The sequence below is a fragment of the Pseudophryne corroboree genome, chromosome 5 (genome assembly GCF_028390025.1).
Source record: "Pseudophryne corroboree isolate aPseCor3 chromosome 5, aPseCor3.hap2, whole genome shotgun sequence".
Classification (NCBI taxonomy): Eukaryota; Metazoa; Chordata; class Amphibia; order Anura; family Myobatrachidae; genus Pseudophryne; species Pseudophryne corroboree.
The window spans coordinates 213,760,166-213,784,529 of NC_086448.1; the positions used below are offsets into that span (position 1 = coordinate 213,760,166).

General features: G+C 38.8%; 1 protein-coding gene across 1 annotated transcript in view; it reads right to left on the bottom strand.

Annotated features, from left to right (window-relative positions):
- NRP1 (neuropilin 1) overlaps window positions 1-24,364 on the bottom strand; it is a 179,431-nt gene that overhangs the window by 40,445 nt on the left and 114,622 nt on the right. The window contains exons 8-12 of the mRNA XM_063922105.1: window positions 10,517-10,672; window positions 9,432-9,576; window positions 6,298-6,632; window positions 4,161-4,305; window positions 2,567-2,674 (exon numbers count right to left, since the gene is read on the bottom strand). Of these exons, the coding sequence (XP_063778175.1) occupies window positions 2,567-2,674; window positions 4,161-4,305; window positions 6,298-6,632; window positions 9,432-9,576; window positions 10,517-10,672 (889 nt within the window). The remainder of the gene's footprint in view (window positions 1-2,566; window positions 2,675-4,160; window positions 4,306-6,297; window positions 6,633-9,431; window positions 9,577-10,516; window positions 10,673-24,364) is intronic.

Consider the following 24,364-nt stretch of genomic DNA (forward strand, 5'->3'; position numbering starts at 1 on the left):
GAGTGAATATGTGAGTTTTGAGGGAACATTTGAAGCAATCGTTAGCATTTCTTGCTTTCTTTTCTAAAATGTGGCATGTATGGACTACCGGTAAACAGTAACTGCTCTAGTGGTAGGGATCAATAATCCCTACAAGAAAACATGTGTTGGTCAATGCTCGAGAATTAGCCATGTAGCAACAACCCTGCAGTACTTCAATATAATGACGTTTTAGGTTCTATATTGTGCAAAGTGAATTGTTATGGGAATCAGATGTGTCTGTATGAAACAGCTTTTATAACCACTAAGTAAAGTAAATAAAATATGCCACAGAAAAATTCACTGCTTATCTCAGGGGACTAATTCATCTAGTAAATATTAATACTCAATTTGATAAAAAAAAATGTTCAAAGCAAAAAAATATTTCCCAATTGCCAACTCTAAAAAAACATCTTTACTGTATAAAATTTCATTTTTAAAGGGCAAGGTGAGGTATTTAAACAATATTTTTAACCAAACCATATACTTGTTAAAATCATTGCAAAAAGAAGTATCGCTTTGATTCAATACAAACTCATCGCCGATGACATCAAAGGTATACGTTTACTGTAATATACTTTGATGCGAACTGAAGCTGGCATAGATTAAACTGAGATTCACACTTAAGGTGCTGGTAACAATTATCAGGGGCTTGTGTCAATCATGTGTTTTTTATTAATTTTATAGCCTACATGGACTAAATTATCCCAAATGATCTCAGTCTGACTATTGGGTTACATATGAATGGCAGTTTGTGTAAGTTGTTGAAAATATTAACAGGTGTAATATAACTGAAAGCAATCAAAGCAATTATTGGATTATTGCTTTTACAACTTTGCTGGGAAACTGGAATATCCTGCACTCTTGTCCGTCTCTCTATTTAACAAAATTAACTTTCAAGCCAGGGACTGAAAAGATGTTAATAATGAGCCAGTAATTATTGTGTAAAAAACAAAAATCCATTCTTGTTATACCATGTTGATACTTAACAAGAACCATGTGGTTTAAGGTCACAGTATTAAATGGTTCTTATTAAGTTCCAGAGAGCTGGGTATGTTTTCCAAGAATTTTTGTGCAGTTTAAATATATAGATTTTTTATTTTTAACAATTAAAAATTAAATTAACATTGGGTGAAATTTGAAATGTCTTGGACCTTGCCAACAGCAACATATTTCTGCTTGGTTTTATTTGGAATGCCAAGCTTATTGTAATACAATGAGAGGGTTTGGTTAATTATAATGATCCTGTGGTCAACAAATATAAAGATATTTTTCCAAATAATGCGATACAATTTGTAAAATAATAAGCAGGTGATGTGTTAACAGTGTGAAAACTTTTATGAATTGCAGACAAAAAGGGTGACCTAAGGACTTCAGAACTTTGCATTTCCCAACTCATCACAGCTAATCAGAATTTCGTTTAATTTACTTCTACATACAATCTGTGCATTGGGGGTCATTCCAAGTTGATCGCTCGCTAGCAGTTTTTAGCAGCCGTGCAAACGCATAGTCACCGCCCACGGGGGAGTGTATTTTTGCTTTGCAGGAGTGTGAACGCCTGTGTAGCAGTGCGCCTGCAAAACATTTTGTGCAAAACAAGACCAGCCCTGTAGTTACTTATCCTTTGCGATGATTGCTACGACGAGTGACACGGTAATGACGTCAGATACCCGCCCAGCAAACGCCCGGCCATGCCTGCGTTTTTTCAAACACTCCCAGAAAATAGTCAGTTGACACCCAGAAACGCCCTCTTCCTGTCAATCTCCTTGTGATCGGCTGTGCGATTGAAATCGTCGCTAGAACCAGTGAAAAACCACAAAGGACTTCGTACCCGTACGACACGCGTGTGCATTGTAGTGCATACACATGCGCAGATTAGCCATATTTTCCACTGAGCGCTACGCAGCGAACAACGGCAGCTAGCGATCAACTCGGAATGACCTCCATTGAGTACATACTGCATAAGCAGATCAGCTAAGATTAATATGCGATTATTATATCTGAGAAATCGTAGTTGGTATAACAGGTTGGGGTCGGGTGACCAGCGGTCAGGATCCTGGCAGTCAGCATATCGACGCTGGGATCCTGGTCGCAAGGATGCCGGCAGGGGGGCGAGCGCAACGAAGCCCCTTACAGGCTCGGTGGCTCGCTACAGGTTCTATTCCCACTCTATGGGTGTCGTGGACACCAACAAGTGGGATAGCCCTAGGCCCCCTGCCGGCATCCTGGCGGCCAGAATCCCGGCGTCGGTATGCTGACTGCCAGGATCCCGACCGTCGGTCACCTGACTTCCTCCCGGTATAACACAGTGATCTCATGTTCTTCTGTTATACCAAAGAGACGATTTAAAGACAGATATCAGACCAATGTCACCTAACATAATACCATCACTATTAGCTGCTCAAGGGCTCATTTCTGACTAATTCCCAATGGTACTCTTTACATGCAGTAAATAGAACGTTTGTGCCACTAGATTGCTTTCTGCAGCTGTCTATCTAATCTTTTAATAACACATAAAACTGTACTAAGAGTTTCAGAATTACTGCACCTGTCAGCCTGTAGTCTTCACTTGTTGCACTGGGACAAATAAGCTCGCCATCCTCACAGTCTTTATCATCAACAATGATGTTCCGTGTGGTAGGAATAGACGTAGGTACTGGAAAATAAAGGCAAAGTATTCATGGTGTTTTTCTATTCATTAGTACAGTGGTTCCCAAACTGGTTGCTGTGGCACCTGGGGGTGCTCCGGGGTACTTGTAGGCATGCCACAGGTTGCTGGTCCAGCACCAACTGACTGTTCATACATTGCCCAGCATTTGGGCACACTATCTATAGGATAGAAGCGTCGATAAAGCCTGGGAACTTATCATCCCAAGCATTGAACAGACAACACAAGATTCTTTCATAAGGAGATGCGGCATCTGCGGCACATAACATCCGCAGGTACCGCTATACCCCGTATCTTAAGGTAATAGATCTACCCCCGTTTGGGAACCACTGCTCTAGAGAATCGTAATTCAAGAAAATTTATGAACCATTGCATTAGTTTGTTGCTTACATTGTATATTGTTCCTCACTCAGAACAGTCAGTAATAAATTAAGCAGAGACTGTAGTTTAGTGATATATCTATTCTAACAGGTTCATACATCAAAACAACAGAATTTAATGAGTTTAGTGACTCAGAATGTGTTGCTAGCTAGAAGCTAAGCATTTACATAGTACAGAAAGCTGGTATAATATATAATTTATGCCTATTGCACTATTTAGTGAACTACAAGTGTGATAGCCTTCTGTGGTCACTATGCTTTGTTTTTCTTTTTAGGAAGATAAAACACTTCTAAAGTTTAACTTTTTTTGCCAGAAGTGACCTATTGCTTTTTTTCTGGAACGGAAGCAGATTTTTTCGATATCTCCTCTAAGCCAGCGGGTTCCCAATAGAGATACTGTGCTATACAGCTCGGTGTAGTTAATGGAATGCCAGATTCCTGGCTTTCTTTGTAGTGATAAGAAGAGGAGATGCCCTCTAGGTCTGAATACATAATAGGCTTCTGATCTAATACAATTCTTATGTAGCTGATCCAAAAAAGCACACGTCACGGTCATGGGAAATAATGTTCTGTGATTACATTGTAGTTATGCCATTTTTCCAAAGTGTTCGGAACTCATATCTTCCCTATTTTATGTCTGCATAATACATGTTTTAGGGAACATGGATTTCCCTAACTCAGAACACTGTACAATACTATACTTCAGTTTACATTGATTCATTAACTAGTTAAGTGCAGGATGCAATATGGTCATTAACTGGAATGGATGCTAGACATCCCCCCCCCCCCTCAACAATATACATTAGCTATAATGAAAGATGCAAATGCCTATAATGGGCCATCTACAGGATATGGAACTAAGGACATTGTGTGGAAAATTAATATCTCTTCTATTAAGAACTGTAAATCCTAGAAGATTGGCCATAGGATAGATTATCAATGAGGGAACACAAAAGCATTAGCGATAATGTAACTCAACTGAAAGGACAATAAATATATATGACAGGCCTAATTCTTTGGCAAATAGAAATAAGGAAATATATATGCCCATCTAATGTATGACTTGTACAGTACATGTATGTGACATTGGTTACCTTCAATGTTGCAGCCCAGTAGTTCCAGTCTTAAGCCCAGACCTGACACAGAAGCTCGTTCTGGAATTATACGGATGTATCGGGTTGTTATGGGTGCAAAGGTCCGCAATTCTGGAGTATCATAATTTACATTGCCTTCAAATGTCTACAAAGATGAAAGAGGATTTATGTCAATATTTAAATAAGTTTCTGACACAGCTTTATATTCTGTCTTTCTACAAGAGATCGGCAAAGTATTCACGATAGTCCTGCTAAAAAATTATTTTAAATAACTTTTTGGATGAACTGTTTAGAAAATGCTTGATCCTTTAAATTATTGAAACAGAAGTTCTGTCCGAGAAGCTCAAACTACCCCAGAGTCATGGGTGATTATCTCATCTCTAACCATAGGTTACTCATTGGAATACACACAACAGTACATGCATACCGACATGTCTACTAATGCTGGTTTCCACAATTCATTTATTACACAGAAGCATAGAGTTTGACTGCAGATAAGAACCATTTGGCCCATCTAGTCTGCCCATGTACAAGCACACACTAGGGTTACTTTTTGGGCACCAATTAACCTACTAGTATATTTTTGGATTGTGAGAGGAAACCCACATAAGCATGGGGAGAATATACAAACTCCACATAGTTAGGGGCGTTGTGGGAATCGAACCCATGACCTCAGTGCTGTGAGGCAGTAATGCTATCCATTACAATAATTCGTACAATGTAAACAGCTGTAAATTGAAATTGTTATATTAGTGAAAAGAATCATGAAACAGCTGACACAAATTTGCCCCTGTTCTCAGAGTGCCCTGAACAGCTGCCTGCTTTGCCCAACTGTAATGTCTCATACGCATGGGTGTTGAATGCCAAGCTTTACTTTAGTAACGTTTTTAATGCTACGGAATACTTGTAATTTTGTTTGGCAATGGAACTCATTTCCAACATCAACATATCCAACTGTGTGTAACTTTTAACTTGCATTTGGGAAATTGCGTTAGCATTGTGGTTCCTACTAATGCTCCTTTTTACATTTAATGTGTTTTTCCCAGGTTAAATGCATTGAAGTCAATAGAGTGACGTTCAATAATCTGGTAAATGCAAGAAAAATGGTAGCATACATCCGTTTATGAAAAACGTTAGTGTTTGACATGTGGATTCATTGGCATCTGAACTTGCCTTGAAACGCAAATCATACTCCACTGAGCAGCTTTATTAAAGTATTAAGATCCACTCAGAAGCAATTTGTCATGTAATTATAGGACAGTTGACTGTAAGTGATCTTCATTCCTCGATTGTAAGCCAAACAAGTTCATTATTCTCAAGTTTTAAACTTCATTCCTGAAACTTGACTGACGAATCATCCCAGAGATTTTTTCAAAAATTCTCTTTTATTAAAAAGCTCTTTGAATATTTCTCATTAATAATGTCACACATTTAAAAGGACACTATCGTGTAATATGAATATTTCAAACAGATCAAAGCATTACATAACTTGTATTAGGCTCATCATTTTGTTCTTTGATTCCAGGCCACATAATCTTCAGGCTTACATTTGTAGAAGCCATAGCTTAAATATGTGAAACTTGTTTCAAATGGAACCGATCCCAATTATTTTCAATACTATACAAGAAGCTACTCATATATAATGGACAATTACAGATACAGTCTGATGGATTACTGTGGGCAGTACCAACTACTGACTACGGGAATGACAAAGAGACTCGTTTCAAGATCACTGTACAAAACCTCCTACTGTCAGTGTCTACGGCCTTGTGTCTTTGGCCAAGTCACTTTGTATCTCTGGTACCACCAGACTGTTGCATTGTACAGCATTTTACTCAATGGAACCTTTAAAGCATGGAATGATTACTAGATCAGATTTTTAAACTTTTTATATCTATATGTTTCTCTATTGGTGCAGATGCAGGTTTGGAGGACAGGAAAATAAAGAGAATTAATTTTTAAATGTTGAAATCTATTAGTGATGAACATGACCAGTTATATTTTTAAAACCATACATTACAATACTACTACAAATGCAGGTTTTGGCTAGAGATGAAGGGGACGTGTTGCAGGCACATGACCACATATACAGATGAACTGCACATATGCCATTCAGTTATTGGCCTTTCCTCCTCACCTTCACCTTGTTCCTGCTGGAGTCCATGATCATTTCCCATTCAGTCCCATTATTGCTATAGCCGATCTTGAACTTTTTCATGAACACTTTGTTTTCCTTAAGTTTACCACCTTGAATGATAATGCCACGCACAATTTTCTCTTCTCCAAGGTCAATCTGGATCCATTCCTTGGTATAAGGGTGACTGTTTGCGGGTGGGAGTGCCCAAACAAAGCGGCTGGTCACCAGGCGAGCATACTCAGGAATCCAGTTGCGGTTCTCTGGGTTAGAGGCTGTAATCTGAGAATCGGTTATAAATCCTGAAATCATTCCCAACATCCCAGAGCATGGATAATCTGCAAGATGAAAATGAATAAAATTTGTCATTTTATACCATATGTTGTTATTCTTTGTGCTTGCTGAATATAGCAGAACTAACCTATAAGAGAATTCTGGTTGGTGGGTTTTACCTAGATTCTAAGTAATGTGCTATTCTACACACTGCCATCGGAACATATTGTTTTTGCTTTTGTACAGTCCCATTATTTCCTCCCAAAGCTCTGTACCTCTTATTCATGTAAGATAATCAGTCTGTGTTAGCCATTTACTTAATGTGTGGACATGGCCTGCAATCAACAGGTGGAGTCATGCGCACAGAGGGAGGAATCTACTTGGAAGAACTGGCTATTAACAGAGAGCCAACAAAAAAGAGTCATAGTTATACCATATCCACCCTCTGCATTATTCCAAAGTGAACTGCAAGTCTGGATGGCAGAAGAGGACACTTTGTGTTATTTTTATTAATGCAAAGAACTAATGCTATTGCTAATATCATCATAAGCACATATATGATTATGCACCCGCAGCAGACGTGCCTAATAAGAGGTGTATCACCAAGCTACTCCAGATCTGCGTCTGACCCCATTTGCGGTTCCATGTCCTGACTGTATACTGCCTAAGTGAGAATGTCTCTCCCTAACATTGTTCCTGTTCTCTTTGCATAAGTGTATATACGATCAGAATTCACGCATTCATTTACACTAATTTTCTGAGCATGTGCAGTCCAAAAATATACAGCAACACAGGCGTGCCAAGAGGAGGGGGGTATGGGAGGTAGGATGGGGGGGTGTACTGACTATTTTACATTGTTTTCATTTCCTGGAAGGTAGTAGCCACATCTCCCATGTTTGGCCACACCCTCTTTCACCAGGCGCCATGGATGTCTCAATGGCTCTGAGCAATGCTCTGCATCACTCTGCATCAACCCCATAGAGATTAATCATAACAATACAGGACAATAGGTATTCATAGTAAGTAATTAACTAAGCAACAAAATAAAGATAGTATTCAACTTTACCCTCTAATAATTACCAATAATCATGAAAAATAAACTGAAACAAAAGGCACCACACAAACTAGGCATCAAATCACAGTTTAATTATAAATCCTTCGTCACATTTTCCATCTGAGAATTCTATATAAAACGAACATGCTGAAGCTATAATTGGTAGTTTAATAAGATTTTCAAGATATTATCACTTTTAGTCTGCTAGATGCTTATCTTAGAGATTTGGATGTTCTGCATAACAAAATATTATAAATGTCTTTATGTTTTGCTTCAGCTGTAGATAAAGTGAAGAAAAGCCCCTAAACATTTTCATAGTGTTGTGTATGCATGACATACAAAATGAAGCTATACAGCTGTGCTCAGGTGTTTATATCACAGTAAATGGATATCTGGGGACTGGAGATGGTGGGAGTCAGGTGCAATCAACTCTTAATTGCACACACAGGGGCCTTGAGAACATCAGCAGTACAGTACACTTGGTGCTAAATTGGCTTGCTAACTCAAAACAATAACGTTGCATGTAGTGTGTGTGAATATGTAATTGTATCAATTAATAACAAAAGGTGCAGTCTCATCAGCGTGAAGGCTGAACTACAAAGTTACCTTGCAAACACCACCAAAAAAAACAAATGCAGCAAAACAACATTTAGCATTGTTGATTAGTACGGAGTTGTGTAATTGCAAAGGGAATAGTGTACGGCGTTGGCCAAGGAATTGCATTACAATGTGATTAAAGGGTAAGCCACAATTATTGTGAGACTGATAAAAGGTCTGTTATTTCCCCAACAGAGATTTATATTGTGTGAATGCTACAAGTCAAGAAACTGGATTTAATTCCAATGTGTAGTATTGATTGTTCAGCATAGCAATGTACACCTTTCAGATATTGGTATTATTCAAGGAATATGTATGTTGGCCTGTTATAAACATTGACAATTGAGCACAAGAACATTCTTTGGGGCCAATGTAGAGACCGATCCTCATAGCTCAGCGCAGGCAGTATGTGTGATTCGTACACAACTCAGTCGCATCTCCACCTAGGGCTGAATGGGGACGTAAGTGGGTTGTAATGGGGTGTTTGGAAGTAGGCTAAGTTTGGGGCGGTCACGTTGAGGGTGTGCCAACAGAATTGTGAGCTATGCAGTTTTAGACAGATCTCTTGCACCAAGAATATGGTTTGATATTGATGATGACTTTGTAAGCAAGCGCACACAGACAGGGGCTGCGGGATGCCTAGATGTATTCAACTCATCATACGGGCACGTATCCACATTTTTCTCTGTGTACGCAATGTGGGTGTAAGTATGCACCTAGTGTAGCATTTTCATTTTATTTTGTTTGATACATAAGAGTATTGTATAGTGTATATATAGTATGAGGTTAAGCTGTCATTGCTTCTCTTTTTTTTTAAATCTTCTGTTGTTATCTTTTAAGGTCTTTCCCACTTTGACAAGAATGGTAGAGGTGACCTGTAGCCAATCAAAGGATTAAACACCCTTCTGCTAAGAGCCATGTACTAGGGTTTTCATGGAATGGGCTTTGTAAAAGGTGCTTCTACCATCTCCCTCTTTACAATTAATGTTGGCGTGTCCACTTACAGAATAAATGTTTCCTGTACCACTGATAGAAAATCTCCCTGATGATAGTAATGACTGTATTGTGTGTATTTTACTAATCTATCTTTATTTTCCATATATATTATAAAAACTCATTCCATGTCTGACTAATCTTAAAACTAATGGTTAAGTCAAAATAAGTTCTAAAACCAAGATGTATAAATTGTATGTTACTAATATACTACTGTTACCTGTTATTTTACAGCCATAGATTTCAAATCTCAGCGATATACCATTCTCCCAAGTCGCAGGGCGGAGTCTAATAAACCGCGTGATGACAGGCTTGGGAAAAGCTCTATAAAGGACATCGATGGGGTTGTTGTTTCCTGTAAATATCTGCAGTAACCAAGGAAATTCATTAGGTACCGTATTTATAGCACAAATTAAAAGGCATTTTAATATTTTGTAATTGGATTCACAACGAGAACAATACCACTTAATATGTACTTGTCATGTTCACACAGTGGAGGCGGCCATATTGTACACTGACCCAATGCCCAGCCTACCAACCCACTAGGGACATGACTGAGGCATGAGTCACTATGTGACACATACCTCAGGTCTGTCACTGATTCATATTGAATTGCACTTTCATTAATGCCCAGCCACAATGCTTCTATTGTGTGTTTTCTAACAGTTACATCAACAATATCATACCCCATTTTTATTTAAATATGTAAAATAAAAGAAACAAAATAGCATTTATTTTAAGAATATTCATTGCAATAAATAGGTCAATGTATGGCGTCTAAACTGTGTTTCTCTATTGCTCTTCTGAAAGCTGCAGTAATACCACCTAAAATAAAATACTTATTGGCTCCCTCCTAAGGGACATTCTTTTTTATTTGAGCCATTAACAGAAGTGAGTAACAGCCTAAAATAACAATTTACTACAAATCATTTTTTATGTATTTCAACTGCTTTTTATAAACATACACATATAAGTCGTAGACTTGAATGATGTGTGTTAAGTTATTTTTTCTTTAAATTTTACTAGAATAGGTCTTTTTTCATCTGCTCAGGGGCCCTTTGTGTTTTTATAGTTCCTTTGCCATGCATTTTAAGTATGAGTCTCCTAAGTCCTTTTAAATTGCACAGACCCGATTGTATAGTACCGGGAAGTGACTGGAGAGATATGAAACAGAAATGGAATCTATGTTTAATGACGGCTTTCATGCTATTTTAATATTAGTTATGATTCTTTTATTTTCAATTCTTACTAGTTGCTATGATTTTTTAATTTACTGACCAAAAAAAGTAGAAATTTGACTCTTACCAGATGCTTATTTCCATCTTTAAGTGTAATCCAGTCCTCTCCATTAGAGCTTATATCAACTTTGTATGATGTCACGTAATATTTCCTCTTTGTTTCCTTAGATACAGCTCCCTGGGTTCCAATTCCAGAGACAAATCGGAGCAATCCAAGGTCTACCTGCGTTATGCAAACAGAGAAAACACATTGGCTTGTTGGAATCAATTTATGATCATCGCATTAAGGGACTGAATGGTTTGACCTGGTTATAAAGTGGATTTGTATGAGGTGAGGTTGCCTTGCAGTAACGAAACCTACATCCGCTATAGGTATGTTAAGTCTGTACAAATAAAGGATAGGTGGTTTTGGTAGAATGTGTCATTAATCTGACAACCACCTATGGTGGGCGTATGGGTGTTACTGGTCTATGGGACTAGTGCTAGCCAGGGGTCCGAGACTGTCCTGTCTACCAATGACCATGGGCTTTGCATGGGGAGCAACCATGCCCCCCTGCAGCATGTAATGACAGGCTCTGTTTTTTCAAGTGAGTCCCCGCACATTTGGCCACTCCCCCAATACTGGGATCTAGCAGAGCTATGGCGACCATGTTGTATTGGTGGCTAGTATTATAAACCTGCCTTCACATGTACATGTAGGAGTTGACCGAAATGTTCTGTGCTGTTGTTAATATTCTAACACTCTGATTGGAGTACTGTATGTACAACCTCAAAATACTCCAAATCTGTATGTAGCTGGTTTTAAAGAATGGCTACAGTAAGTTCATGACCACGCATATAGGACAAACAAAACAAGTTATCTTTCTAACCTATAGCAGATAGAACTGGACACAATTCCTTCATTGAAACATGGCAGAAAATAGCTGCAGACATTCATTTTGTGTTTGCAGCACAATGCATGTTTTCCTGCTCACAGATGACTTCACTTTATCCATACTGAGCTCTCTACTAATGGTGCCCATACACTTGTGCGATGCCCCACGACACGACATCGCTGGGCATCGCATCGGCAGTTCAGGTGCAATGAAATCGCACCTGTACTGCCAAAGTGAATACCATGCGATCATGTGATAGATCGCATGGTAATCATGTGATGGGCACGTCAGCGCCGAGTGGGAGCAGCTTCTGGCCGCTCCCAGCGGGTGCCCATCGCGCATCGCAGTGCGATATATTGCATGTGTTTTTAAAAACACATGCGATCGCACTGCAATGCGATAAATATTAAGTGCAGCACATATTATCTTGAGACGCGAGATTGAGACGCGTGCCCGTGCATCGCTTCGCAAGGTACCTAAAATGTGCATACAATCCTTCGATGTCTCTCACAGTTGCGGTCGAAATCAAAGGATTGTACCTGATATCTCACAAGTGTATTGGCTACATTAGTCTCAGCAGAAGTGTAAGAGCAGACAGATTGCTTCCACAAGTGCTCACTTCATGAGATACTGTAGCACATCCTGCTTCCAACACTTCTATATTTAGTAAGCAGTCATTTTATTTATTTACACGTTAATAAAATGCAATAAAATCATTAATTTTAGGTTTTAGTTAATTAGCATTGCTGTTGTCTACCGTCTTGTTAATTTGTTCATATGTTAATTTATATTATTAGAGAATTCTGTATTTTGTGCCTAGACATGGGATAATACAAAGATTGAAAAGTATCATTATTGGATTATTATAAAATCGCTATGCTTGCAGGAAGATCACACACTGTCATTCAAACCTTTCCCTCCCAGGCGACTTTATAGTTTTCCAAGGAGTTCATGTCCCGCGTTGTGCTCTTTATGGTCTGCGGGGTCATGCTCTTAAGGTGTTATAGTTTGTTTGTAGCAATTAAGTTTGGGTAAGCCTAAAAATCAGTCTTAGACATATATAGAAGTGACACATATCAAATTAATCAGCACAGCCTGTGGGTGTGTCTTAGTTCAGATTGTATTGCACTTTAGGCAAAAAAAAAAGGTGCCCAATACTAACAGAGTTGCACGAGATCTGGCAGCTTACTCCCGCCAGGCATATCGTGCTCCGTGGTGTATTGAGGCTAGATGTATGAGGGTACACCTGTATTTGCAAAGTTCATTGGTTGATCAAACACCGCAGTGGCAGGGGTTCTAAAAAAAAATTTCATTTTTTTTATTACTGCCAGATAATATGTATTACTTTTCTACAGACAGGTCCTCATTTAGAGTTAGGAGTAAATCCAGCTCTGGGTGCACTGCATGGGATACAAACGCAAAAGATTTTTTTTTTAAATAGTTGAGCTAGGTTGAGTACCCCCTCTCAACTATACATATATCTGCTCTTTTTAAATTTGCAACACTCAGCGAAGCAGAAAATTGCATTTCTAATTGTATTAACGGGATCAGTACGAAATAACGCCGGACGGGATCCCTGCGGTCAGAATCCCGACACCGGAATCCCGACCGGCACAATCTCGATAGGGGGGCGACCGCAACGCAGCCACTTGCATGCTCGCTGTACTCGCAACGCTGCGGGCACGGTGCCTCGCTACGCTCGGCACACTAATTTATTCTCCCTCTATGGGTGTCGTGGACACCCACAGAGGGAGAATATGTCGGGATTGTGCCAGTCAGGATTCCGGTGTCGGGATTCCATCTGGCGGGATCTTGACCGCATCCCGTATTAACACCTAGCTCTTAATCAAGTCCACAGTATAAGGGATATGGGTAGGGATAGCTGCAACACTTGTTGGTCAGGGGAACAAAATGAAAACATTTTTTTTTCATTATTTAAAAAAAAAATTAATTTAAGGCCTTCTTGTATTTCTGAGTGTTTTTTTTTCACTTTAGAAATTACAGAAAGTGCAAAGCCTAAAATAAGCAATCAAATGCAATATTTAAATATCTGGCAAACATTTATAAACTGCATAAATCGATGATGAAATCTGTTTAAGAAAAAAAGACTTGTGGCATGTTTGCGCACTTGGCAGACACCCAAGGTTCACATAGCAACCAGAGAAATTAATTATGCAGAAATTACAGATTTTTAATTTAAGTTAATAATTTTTTTCACATTTCATAAATGATAACGGAAACTACGACTCGCTTGTGAAGGGTCATGTTAAATACCATAAATTACCTCACACTTATTCATTTTTATTGGATTATATTGGTATCATATTGTGCAAACATTGTCGTGCCAGCATATGAACTCATTCTTATAATTAATAGTATTATTCCAGGGTTTTTGACTAATGAATTGGAAAATCGTACAAAGATGTCTCCATGGAGGAAAAAATATTATCATATAAGACTTGTGAAAAGCTTTGACTAGTTTATATACAACAAATCAAGCTCAATTAAAAGATATTATACATGTAAATGTACAGTATGTATACTGGCCCTCATTCTGAGTTGATCGCTCGCTGGCTACTTTTAGCAACCATGCAAACGCATTGTCGCCGCCCACTGGGGGAGAGTATTTTTGCTTTGCAAAAGTGCGAACGCTTGTGCAGCAGAGTACCTGCAAAATTATTTTGTGCAAAACAAGACCAGCCCTGTAGTTACTCTTCGTGTGCGTTGATTCTAACGACGTAGGGATGGCTTCTGATGTCACAGCCCGCCCAGCGTTTGCCCAGCCACGCCTGCGTTTTTCTAAGCACTCCCTGAAAACGGTCAGTTGACACCCAGAAACGCCCACTTCATGTCAATCTTCCTGCGTTCGGCCATGCGACTGGAATCTTCGTTAGACTCTGTGCAAACCCACAATGCTTATTGTACCCGTGCGACGCACCTGCGCATTGCATGCGCAGAAATGCCGATTTTTAGCCTGATCACTGCGCTGCGAACAACGGCAGCTAGCGATCAACTCGGAATGACCCCCATAGTTATTTGTTTAACTGCAGGACAATGATTACTTAGTCTTAACAGAAAAGTACACAAGTAGATAGGTATACACAAAATTAGGTTGCTTTACATTACATAAGTACAATTTACCATAACACTTGGTGAAATTGGTCTTGATCTAAAGATCTTTTAAAGTCTAAATACATATTGGCAGTCATACATACAGACATTATCAAAAGGAAAAAAATGCAATAGTTAAAAGGACTGCTAATCCCAGAGGCGGACTGGGCATAGGGTTTACAGGGAAGATTCCCGGTGGGCCGACGCACCTGCAGGGCCTGTTTTGTTTGAGGACATGTCCTTTTTATTGACATAATGAATAAGATGCAAAATTATTTGCTTATATGAAAATTACTTTTCCACTTAGCCTGTGATTGCAGATGATCTAGTGCAGGACTGGCCAAACCAGTCCTCGAGATCTACCAACAGTTCACATTTTCCAGACCACCTAGCTGGTGCACAGGTGTAGTCGTTACTAATTAAGATGTGCTGCATTCATTCCTAACTGGCAATTCTACAGATCTCCAGGAGGCCTGGAAAACATGAACTGTTGGTAGATCTCAAGGACTGGTTTGGCCAGCCCTGATCTAGTGTATACCCTGTCTGCCTGCTTGGCTGACATATAAGATTGAGTGAATAGTGATTGGGATACGGTTGGTGTAATAAGCAAGAAAATATATCTTTCTAAAGAATTATATAGTTTCCTAAATTCTGAAGGTGTATCATATAATGTGCTCATAATATTTAATTTTATTTATTTTTAACTTCCCCCTTGATGCTGGACATGCCCACTATCTGGAAAGTCTTGGGGGGAGGGTGCTATGGCCCATGGCTAGACCTTACACCTCTGATGCTGCCCATGTGGGGCCACTAGTACAAATTTTTCCAGGGCCGCTTTTTGCTCCCAATCCGCCCCTGGCTAATCTCAATATGTTTCAGCTATCAAAGGTCAAATATATTGTCCTGTTTTACTTTCAAGTTTCACTTCTGTAATAAAGTATTAAAGTACCAAAAGTTAAAGCTCCTCCCACATCTTTAGGACAGTGATATGAAAAGTTGATTCTACTGTCTGATGAGTTATAGGAACATTATTAGCCCTGCCCCTGAGTATGAGTCAACCAATTGATGTAGATCATAAATTCCAGTCAAACGACCTCTTTTTCAGAACAGTTTCTGGCACACACCATGCATTGTCTAGCCAATCTGTCTGAAAAGTAACCAGTTGGCTAACGAGGTCATTGTTTCATTGTGTATCCAATTTCATACTGACCACACAGCTTGCAACATTGTAGCTAATACTGCACATATATCGAATGACCTGAAAAACTCAGATTATACTCTGATCAAATCTATATGCAACCTGTAACTAGATATGTTTACTGCTTGACTCAACATTTTAGAAGTGTGGATTTAATCCTATTTACCCAAAACACAACTATAACACAGTGTCTGGCATCCATCTACTACTAAATATGATGTTGGCTTATCAAAAACATTCTGTTTTATTTTTCAATAAATAATTTATTACATTAAATAAAGCAGTTGCATATGCATAAATTAGGAATATATTCTTTTTTGCTGCATTTTATTTCCTTATCTATTTATTACCAATCCTATTAAATAAAACAATATACACAAAACCAGGGAGCATGTTGTTTTTGTTATATGTTTATACATTGTTCCACTGAAATGTATCAGAAAACACTAATTATGTCTCTCTCTCAGGGACCAATACAGTATAACTAATGGAGAGGTGGTTGCAGTCTCAAAACTTATGCTACTGAATATAGCAGCAGATTAATTGCTGGTTGATTATAATGTATCACAATGTACAAAGCACTTCATTCCCTATGGTACTAATAGAGCTAACACTGAAGTGCTTTCCTCATTTTCATGCTTGTATATATGGCTCACATGATCACATATTAACCTTATTTGGTTAGTTGGTGACACCCCTTGCACTTAGAGTGGTTTATTGTGTCAATCACACTGCAGTTGACAAAAATATCTAAAAGTAAAGGTGTTATAAATAGCAACAATCAAGTTCTAGACTTTATTTATCTAGTACAATCTAGAAAATGAAATCAAGACTCTGATTGGTTACTGTGTGCTACACTACACCGCCAATTTTCCCTTTTAATAGTTTTAATAAATAAACCCTAAAGTCCTCTACAGTAAGAGTACTTATTGCCTGGATTAAGACCACTTGCTGCCCTACTCAACAAAACTGATTAGGCCCCCCCTTACCACCTCCATTTGTAAAGAAAAAAAAGTGTAATCACAAAAAGTGTAAGTGCAGTAGCCACTGGGCTTTTGGAAGGAGCTAAGCAAGCATACTGACCACGCTCAAAGTACAGCTCACTGTACAGAGACAATTATTATTATTATTATTATCAGAATTATATTATCCGTTATTTATATAGCACCACAAGGGATTGGCAGCGCCCAATTACAGAATACATAAATAAGCAAAACAAGAAAAGAGTGATTTACAATTCAAGACAATATAGGACAAGTACAAGACACATAAACATAACTGCATTAGCAGATGACACTGAAATAAGTATCAGGACGGCAGAAAACCGCGGGACTTGGTGCCATCGAAAGGAGTATGGCGTGGAAGATGGTTTAAGTAAGAGAAGGAAAAATGGTGGTCCTTTTTAAAACTAGTTACACAGAAATAGCTGTGCAGTAATATAGCAGAAGAAAAGTAACTGAGGGGTAAAAAAAAATGTCTGATACTTATTATTTCACCGATGGCTTTTGTTAATCCCACAAAAAAACTACTTACACCAACTAGGACAGTTGTCTTATTAGCTCGCGTTTTTCTATTGCAAAAATGACTTCTATGTTGTAAATGTGACACAGCTGACTTGCCAATTAGCCCCACTTTGCTTCAAACCAAACCCTCTATCTGGCCAACCTCTACCCACTTTTTTTAAATTATCTTTTTAGTTACGTATGGCGGTCTAATGAAAATAATTACTGGGAATGAATGTAAGGACAAATTACCTTCAGATATGTCCCCTAACCATTCCATCTAAGATCTGTTCTTTTAAGTTTCAAATTATGTGGCATAAAATATCAGAACAGTGGCCTGGACAAAAAATATCTACAGCTCATTAACAGTCTCTTTAATTTACAGCTTTATTTTAATTACTGCTCTCCAGTTTAAGTCCTCAATGTCAATACACTTCATGTATAGCAATTATTTTACAAAGGAAAATGATGGAAACATGACTGATCTGTCATGCAGATTGTACTGAAAATAGGAAAGTTGATTCAAAATGATTTCATTTTGAATTCAAGCGGCTGTGGGACAGAACAAACAAAGACATATAAACAAAGTGGAAACAATGGGATACATGTGAAATGCAGGATGTAAAAGACGTCTGTGTAACGCTAGCTAAATCAATGTTGACATATTATTTTTGTTAAGGGTCTTATAGCTTAAGCTACTTTGTGAAGTATTTGCTTAGAAAGTAAGCAGTAGAGTCACTGTATCCTTAGGGGCTATACACTGATAGCTAATTAGGTTACTTTATACCTATCTAGCACAACAATATCTCATCTGGATTTTGCAGATGTTGACTGACAATGAAATCCGACTGGGGAATAAGTGACAATTTATAATCATTTCTACGATCTTTGTCCGAGCGTCCTGTGTCGTGCAGTATCAGATTTAAGCATCGAATGTTCAAAATGCTTTAGACTGACCACACAATTGTCAGAGCAAACTTGATATTGATCCAACTTCTAGAAGCTTGCGTGAGGGGTTAGATGACCCGGTATATGATAAACTTTACCAAAAACTACAATAATTGCAGGTTTCACTTATTGGCCCTCATTCCGAGTTGTTCGCTCGCAAGCTGCTTTTAGCAGCATTGCACACGCTAAGCCGCCGCCCTCTGGGAGTGAATCTTAGCTTAGCAGAATTGCGAACGAAAGATTAGCAGAATTGCGAATACAAAATTCTTAGCAGTTTCTGAGTAGCTCCAGACTTACTCTGCCACTGCGATCAGTTCAGTCAGTTTCGTTCCTGGTTTGACGTCACAAACACACCCAGCGTTCGCCCAGACACTCCCCCGTTTCTCCAGCCACTCCAGCGTTTTTCCCAGCAACTGCAGCTTTTTTCCGCACACACCCATAAAACGGCCAGTTTCCGCCCAGAAACACCCACTTCCTGTCAATCACACTCCGATTACCAGAACGATGAAAAATCCTTGTTATGCCGTGAGTAAAATACCAAACTTTTGAGTAAAATAACTAACCGCATGCGCTCTGCGAACCTTGCGCATGCGCAGTAAGCGACTAATCGCAATATAGAGAAACTCGGCAACGAGCGAACAGGGCCATTGTATCCAGTGTACTATAAACAGGAAACTAAAGCTGCATGCCCCAGTCCTCAGTCTTGGTTGTAGCAGTATATTTTGCCTCTTAATATATGTTTTGTATAGTGCTATACTTTAAAACTGTACATTACCATTATTATTTACTGCAATTTAACTGCGAATAAACATACATGGTAAACTTCTACTTTCATAAACAATTGAACAGTATGTAGCACAGTTTAAATTAGCTTACATATATATTCAATCATGGAAGTTTCTGCAAATGGTTCATTTAAAGCTGAAATAGGCAACTTGAGGTTTTCCAGATGTTGTTGGACTATAAATCCCAGCATTTCCACATATTTCAAACAGATGGATCACAGCCACAGGGTGCCTTACCCTATTCTAAAGTATTTAATTTACTCCAATTTCAGTTGTAACTTTAAAATTATACGAACAAAACACACACACATTCCTATTCCCCAGCTCCCAAATGCGTTCTCCCCTCTTATTTTAATGAAGGGGATAACATCTGATTTATGTGTAACGTCGAGCTGTATCCAGGCTATATTTTTGCAGTTGTAAAACCTGTAATGGCTCTGATTAAAATGAATAATTACATATATGGTACATTTTTTTTCTCTTGTACAACAATTTTCAGGCTTCAAGCACCTTAACTGACTCCGATATTCAGATACGTGAGAGCTTCATGAGAAACCTTTAATTACTGACCAGTTGTCTAGCTGGAACGATTCATTATTGCTGGCAGGGAAAAAAAAGTGGCAGTAATTTCAGAGAAATTCCAGTCATTGTGTTTAATTAGACCCATAAAGTAAAATGCATCCATTAAAATATCAGGAAGTGGTTGGTAACACAGACAGCCGTACATCTAATACACAACCACTTTCATCGAATGATGCTATTACATGCATAGGGAGATCAATGCTTTAGTAATGGCTTCGGGCCAGAGAAATCTATGACATGGATGATTTGTAGTGCCAGACAAGGGTGCAGTAACTATCCACATATGGTATAATGGACATGTTCACTTGATTTAATTTAGGACCTATTTTCCAAATTGAAAACCTGACTTCATTGACAAGAGTATAATTATCGTCTTTCATACTTTCATGTCTTTGAACATTAGAAGAGGAAAATAAACCAAAACACCTTTAGTATCCATCTATTTCTATACTGGAGAATCAGATGCCGTACATCAAGTGACACTTGACAGAAAAGTAGAGATAATTATCTCAGTTTTTTAGAGTTTTAATGGGTTTCTACCACAGGTAATTATGTAAATAGCTTTTCCTATTAGAATCATAGTTTGATTACTGGACCATCTAGACATCAGCATGGGTTGCTGTGTGTGTGTGTGTGTGTGTGTGTGTGTGTGTGTGTGTGTGTGTGCGGGGAAGGGGGGGGGTGTTGGATGTCTGCTTTGGCATTACACACCTTACAGCCTATATGTATCTACTTCCCATATCATACCTTGACAGACTGATATAGTTCTCATACAACCTGCAGTATGCCTTTACCTGGATTACGAGAATGCCATCCACCAAGAATTATTAGCTCCACCTAAACATTTGCCCAGCAGCTTAAGCATCTCAGCTTAGCCCCTTAGGTCCGCAAAATAAGAGTAGAGGTAGAACAGTCAGGGCCACATGGGCCTGGAGCTGAAAATGTTCAAGGGCATATACTGAAGATGGGAAGATCTGTGACCAGTGTGGTCCCACTATCTCCCTAAATACATAAGAAAATAAAAATTGCATTATTTTGTAAGAAAACTAGATATACAATTTTAGTACTTATGATCTATGGCCGATTGTGTTGCTAGCTAGGCAACGTATCATCACATTGCTGCCATAATGCTGGGCCTATTTTTATGTTTAGACCTGGGGCTGGAGCTCCATCTGCCCCAATATTATTCTGGCCCTGGCAGGGCTAACTTCCACACTGATGATAGTTGCTCGCTGCTGGGACATTGCCTAAAATCCCTGCAAGTAATTGCTCCCATGAACCACACTATCGCTTGTTTTGCAAGAACTCATGTAAAGGAGTCAATACTGATTTGTTGTAAAATGATATAATAGGTTTCATCCATACTTTTTTTAATGAGTTAGACATGTGGGGTCGGATGTAATGAAATCCGAGTTGGGCGGAGGTGTGGAATGCCGGCCAAACACGGATGTTTTTTTTAAAAGCAGCAATCGTATACAATGCATGATTTTGCCTTGTATATGTTTGCCGCTTTAAAATAAAATCTGAGTTTGGCTGGGAACCCGCACCTCCATCCTTCTCGACTTCATTACATCCAGCCCATGAACTTTGTTTCCATGCGCTGATATAGGCAGTGGCTAAGCTTACTTATGTAAAGACCTCACAGGCCCTCAAAAACATTTATACCAGATCCTCATATCCAGCAAGCATCAACGAGACAAGACAGGGATTATTACAAGTTGTCTGTAACCTTGGTCTCAGCAATGATGTATACAAGTTTGAGGCAACTTATAGCATAGTATAATGCCAGTGCAGTAATTATCATTTCCCACTAGGTAGAAGGGTTATACACAAAGAGTGTACATCATCCTAAACTGCTAGTCTATATTTTTTGTTCCTCTCTAAATAACTCGTGCTTGCAAATATATTTTATTTAATTGATTTGCCTCTTGAAACTAATCTATTAAGAGTGGCTATAATCCCAGTGCACTAGGCTGATCACTCAGCAATGCTTTTAGACTTTGAAGCCTTCCATACTTCACCCAATGACCTATCTATTGACTATACTGAGCTTCATTAGCTGCAAAGCACAGAAAATGATTGTGCAATAGATTAGGAACTGTTTTGCATTAAATACAGTGGTGGACACAAACCATCAGTTTACTAGAAATCAGGTCAGTAGTACTAAGGTTTCTTTTTAAAACATTTTTAATAGGGAAAATAAATGTGGGTAGTTATATATGTGCCAGCATGGAGAGTAAGCAGTGTCGGGGTGGGCTGTAAGAATCTCACACCCGAGCCTGGACCACCAATCAGTTGTAAGAATAAGAATAATACATCAGCAGATGTTTGGGCCCCCAATTTCCTATTTTGTTTAAGAAACAAATCCTGGTGTAGGGGTCTTGTTAATAATGTCTGGTGGTAGCTACCACTATGTATCGCTGCATGTCTCGGTCCTACATAATGTAGTACCGCAGTTTATCACCTCTGGACTCTTCACAGTGAAAGTTTTTTTCTCATTCACAGGAAGCCTGACATTGATGGATAAAGTGAAATGTGCATGTGTGACTGACATAAAATGCGACAGTTGTTTAATCCAGTAAGGATCCAGCGATCCCTCTTGCCAGGTATAGTGAATGGAATCTCATGGTGGCATTAGCTAATGATGAGAAGCTATGCGTTTCAAGACTTGTTTAATTGACACACATGCTGTCACGCCCATAGAAGTCTATAGGTACAGCAATAAACAGCGGTCAGAGAGGTACTCCTGGAGAAATCAGTGACTTCTCCACAATGCACTTATTGGTAAATTGAGATAAACCGATTCACTGGCGTTTTTCACAACTTCACAATAAGATCCCTTTGCTTAAATGACAGGTGACAGAGTTGTGCCAATATAATTAATAAATACTCAAATGTGCCATAATGCTGTCAAATTATTACTACCAACTAATAAAATAATTATTACTTTTGTTTTTACACTATGTTGCAGGAGAACGGAATTTGCGTCTGTTTACACAACTGCTTCAGCGGTACTCCCATATGGTGCAACATCTCCTTGCACCCCACCCCAGTTACCACTTAGTCACCATCCAGGAGCACCCCTTAAATTTTTGCAGCCATCTAAATTTTATTCTTGACTCTATATGAACAAAATCTAAATTCGTACTGTAACTCAGAGGCTTGCGCAGAAGAGAAAACAATGGCCGATTATGTGAATATCAGCATAGTGTGTGACTCAGATCACGTATGTAGATAGGGCTGGAACATAGAGTCGCTCTTTACCTTTAGAAGATAAAACACCTTTTCCTGATACTGTTTTTTAAAAATATTTTTCGTAGAGTATACTGTATATAAAAGAAACTTGTACACTTTGTTTTCCATCACCTCATAAGAATTGTGGACATGTCATAGAACGAGTAATACACAGCAATACCTAGAAAAATAAATTTGCTGGAAAGTCTACATGTTGCAAAAATGGATTATAGTTTTGAGAAGCAGCCAAGACTTTCTATGTTCTCCCAAAGCTTTTATTTTGGATAACAAATAGCAGCAGGTAAAAATAGTATTAAACCATGTCTCTATAGAACTGTGTGTATTCCCTGTATAAAACCATCCCAAAGCTGCTTTTGATACAAACACAAAAACAGATATCTTATAATGAGTCTCCCTATAACTGGCTGACTGATGCAACAGTCACACCAGAGAGTTGCATCAGTGTATACATTTTGTACATAACACTGTTGCCAGCAGGTCCACCAGTGGCTGATTGGCTCAGGCAAGCCATACTATAACCAATAAGAAAAATGCAACACTTCATACAGCGCCTTCAGGAGAGACCTGGGACTAAACAACTGTATCTAAAAATGACAATACTCCCTCAGGTAGGATTTGCATCAGTCTTATCATTTAAAGGCAATTTGTAACATTTTCATTTTGTATTATTGGCCCTCTGAGAAATTCAGCATGCAATGTGTTTGTGTGTTTTGGTTGATGTTTATAATCACACATACACACCAAATGCACATTAAGCCTAATTTAGGGTGACCATATTATCCCTTTTACCTGGGACGCTCAAGGAGATTACACAGGTTCTGTGGCTGGCTGACTTCAAGCCTACATTTCAGCTGGTTTTAATCAGCCCCAGAACCTATGTAATCCATAAGCGTCCCAGGTAAATGGGATAATATGGCCACCCTACCTAATTCAGACCTGATTGCAGCAGCAAATTTGCAAATTTGTTCTCTAATGGGCAAAACCATGTGCACTGCTGGGGGGGGGGGGGGGGGGGGGGCAGATATAACATGTGCAGAGGGCATTAGATTTGGGTAGGTTCTATTGTTTCTGTGCAGGGTAATTGCTGGCTGCTTTTTTTTACACTGCATCTTAGATTTCAGTTTGAAAATACCCCACCCAAATCTAACTCTCTCTGCACATGTTATATCTGCCCCCCCCTGCAGTGCACATGATTTTGCCCATTAGAGAACAAATTTGCTGCTGCAATCAGGTCTGAATTAGGCCCATTGCTTTAATAACATATTTACAAATACCTGTAGAAAAAACACGGAGCACCACATACAGCTTAAAGATGTCACAATAGTTACAGATTTGGGTAAACAAAACTATGCATATGGCAATTTTAATCATGATTTCACGTACAAGGGCTTACAGAAGTATTTTAATGGTGGTAAAATAAGCATATTTACCATTATACTGGGAAAGGGCAGACTATATTAAATTAAACACTGCATTTGTTATATAGGCCTATGGTTCCAGAGTCATAAGATTTTTGATACAATGGGGGAGATGTATCAAAACTTGGAGAGAGATAAAGTGGAGAGAGATAAAGTATCAACCAATCAGTTGCTGTCATTTTACAGGTTGTGTCTATCTCTCTACTTTATTTTTCTCCAAGGTTTGATAAATCTCCCCCTA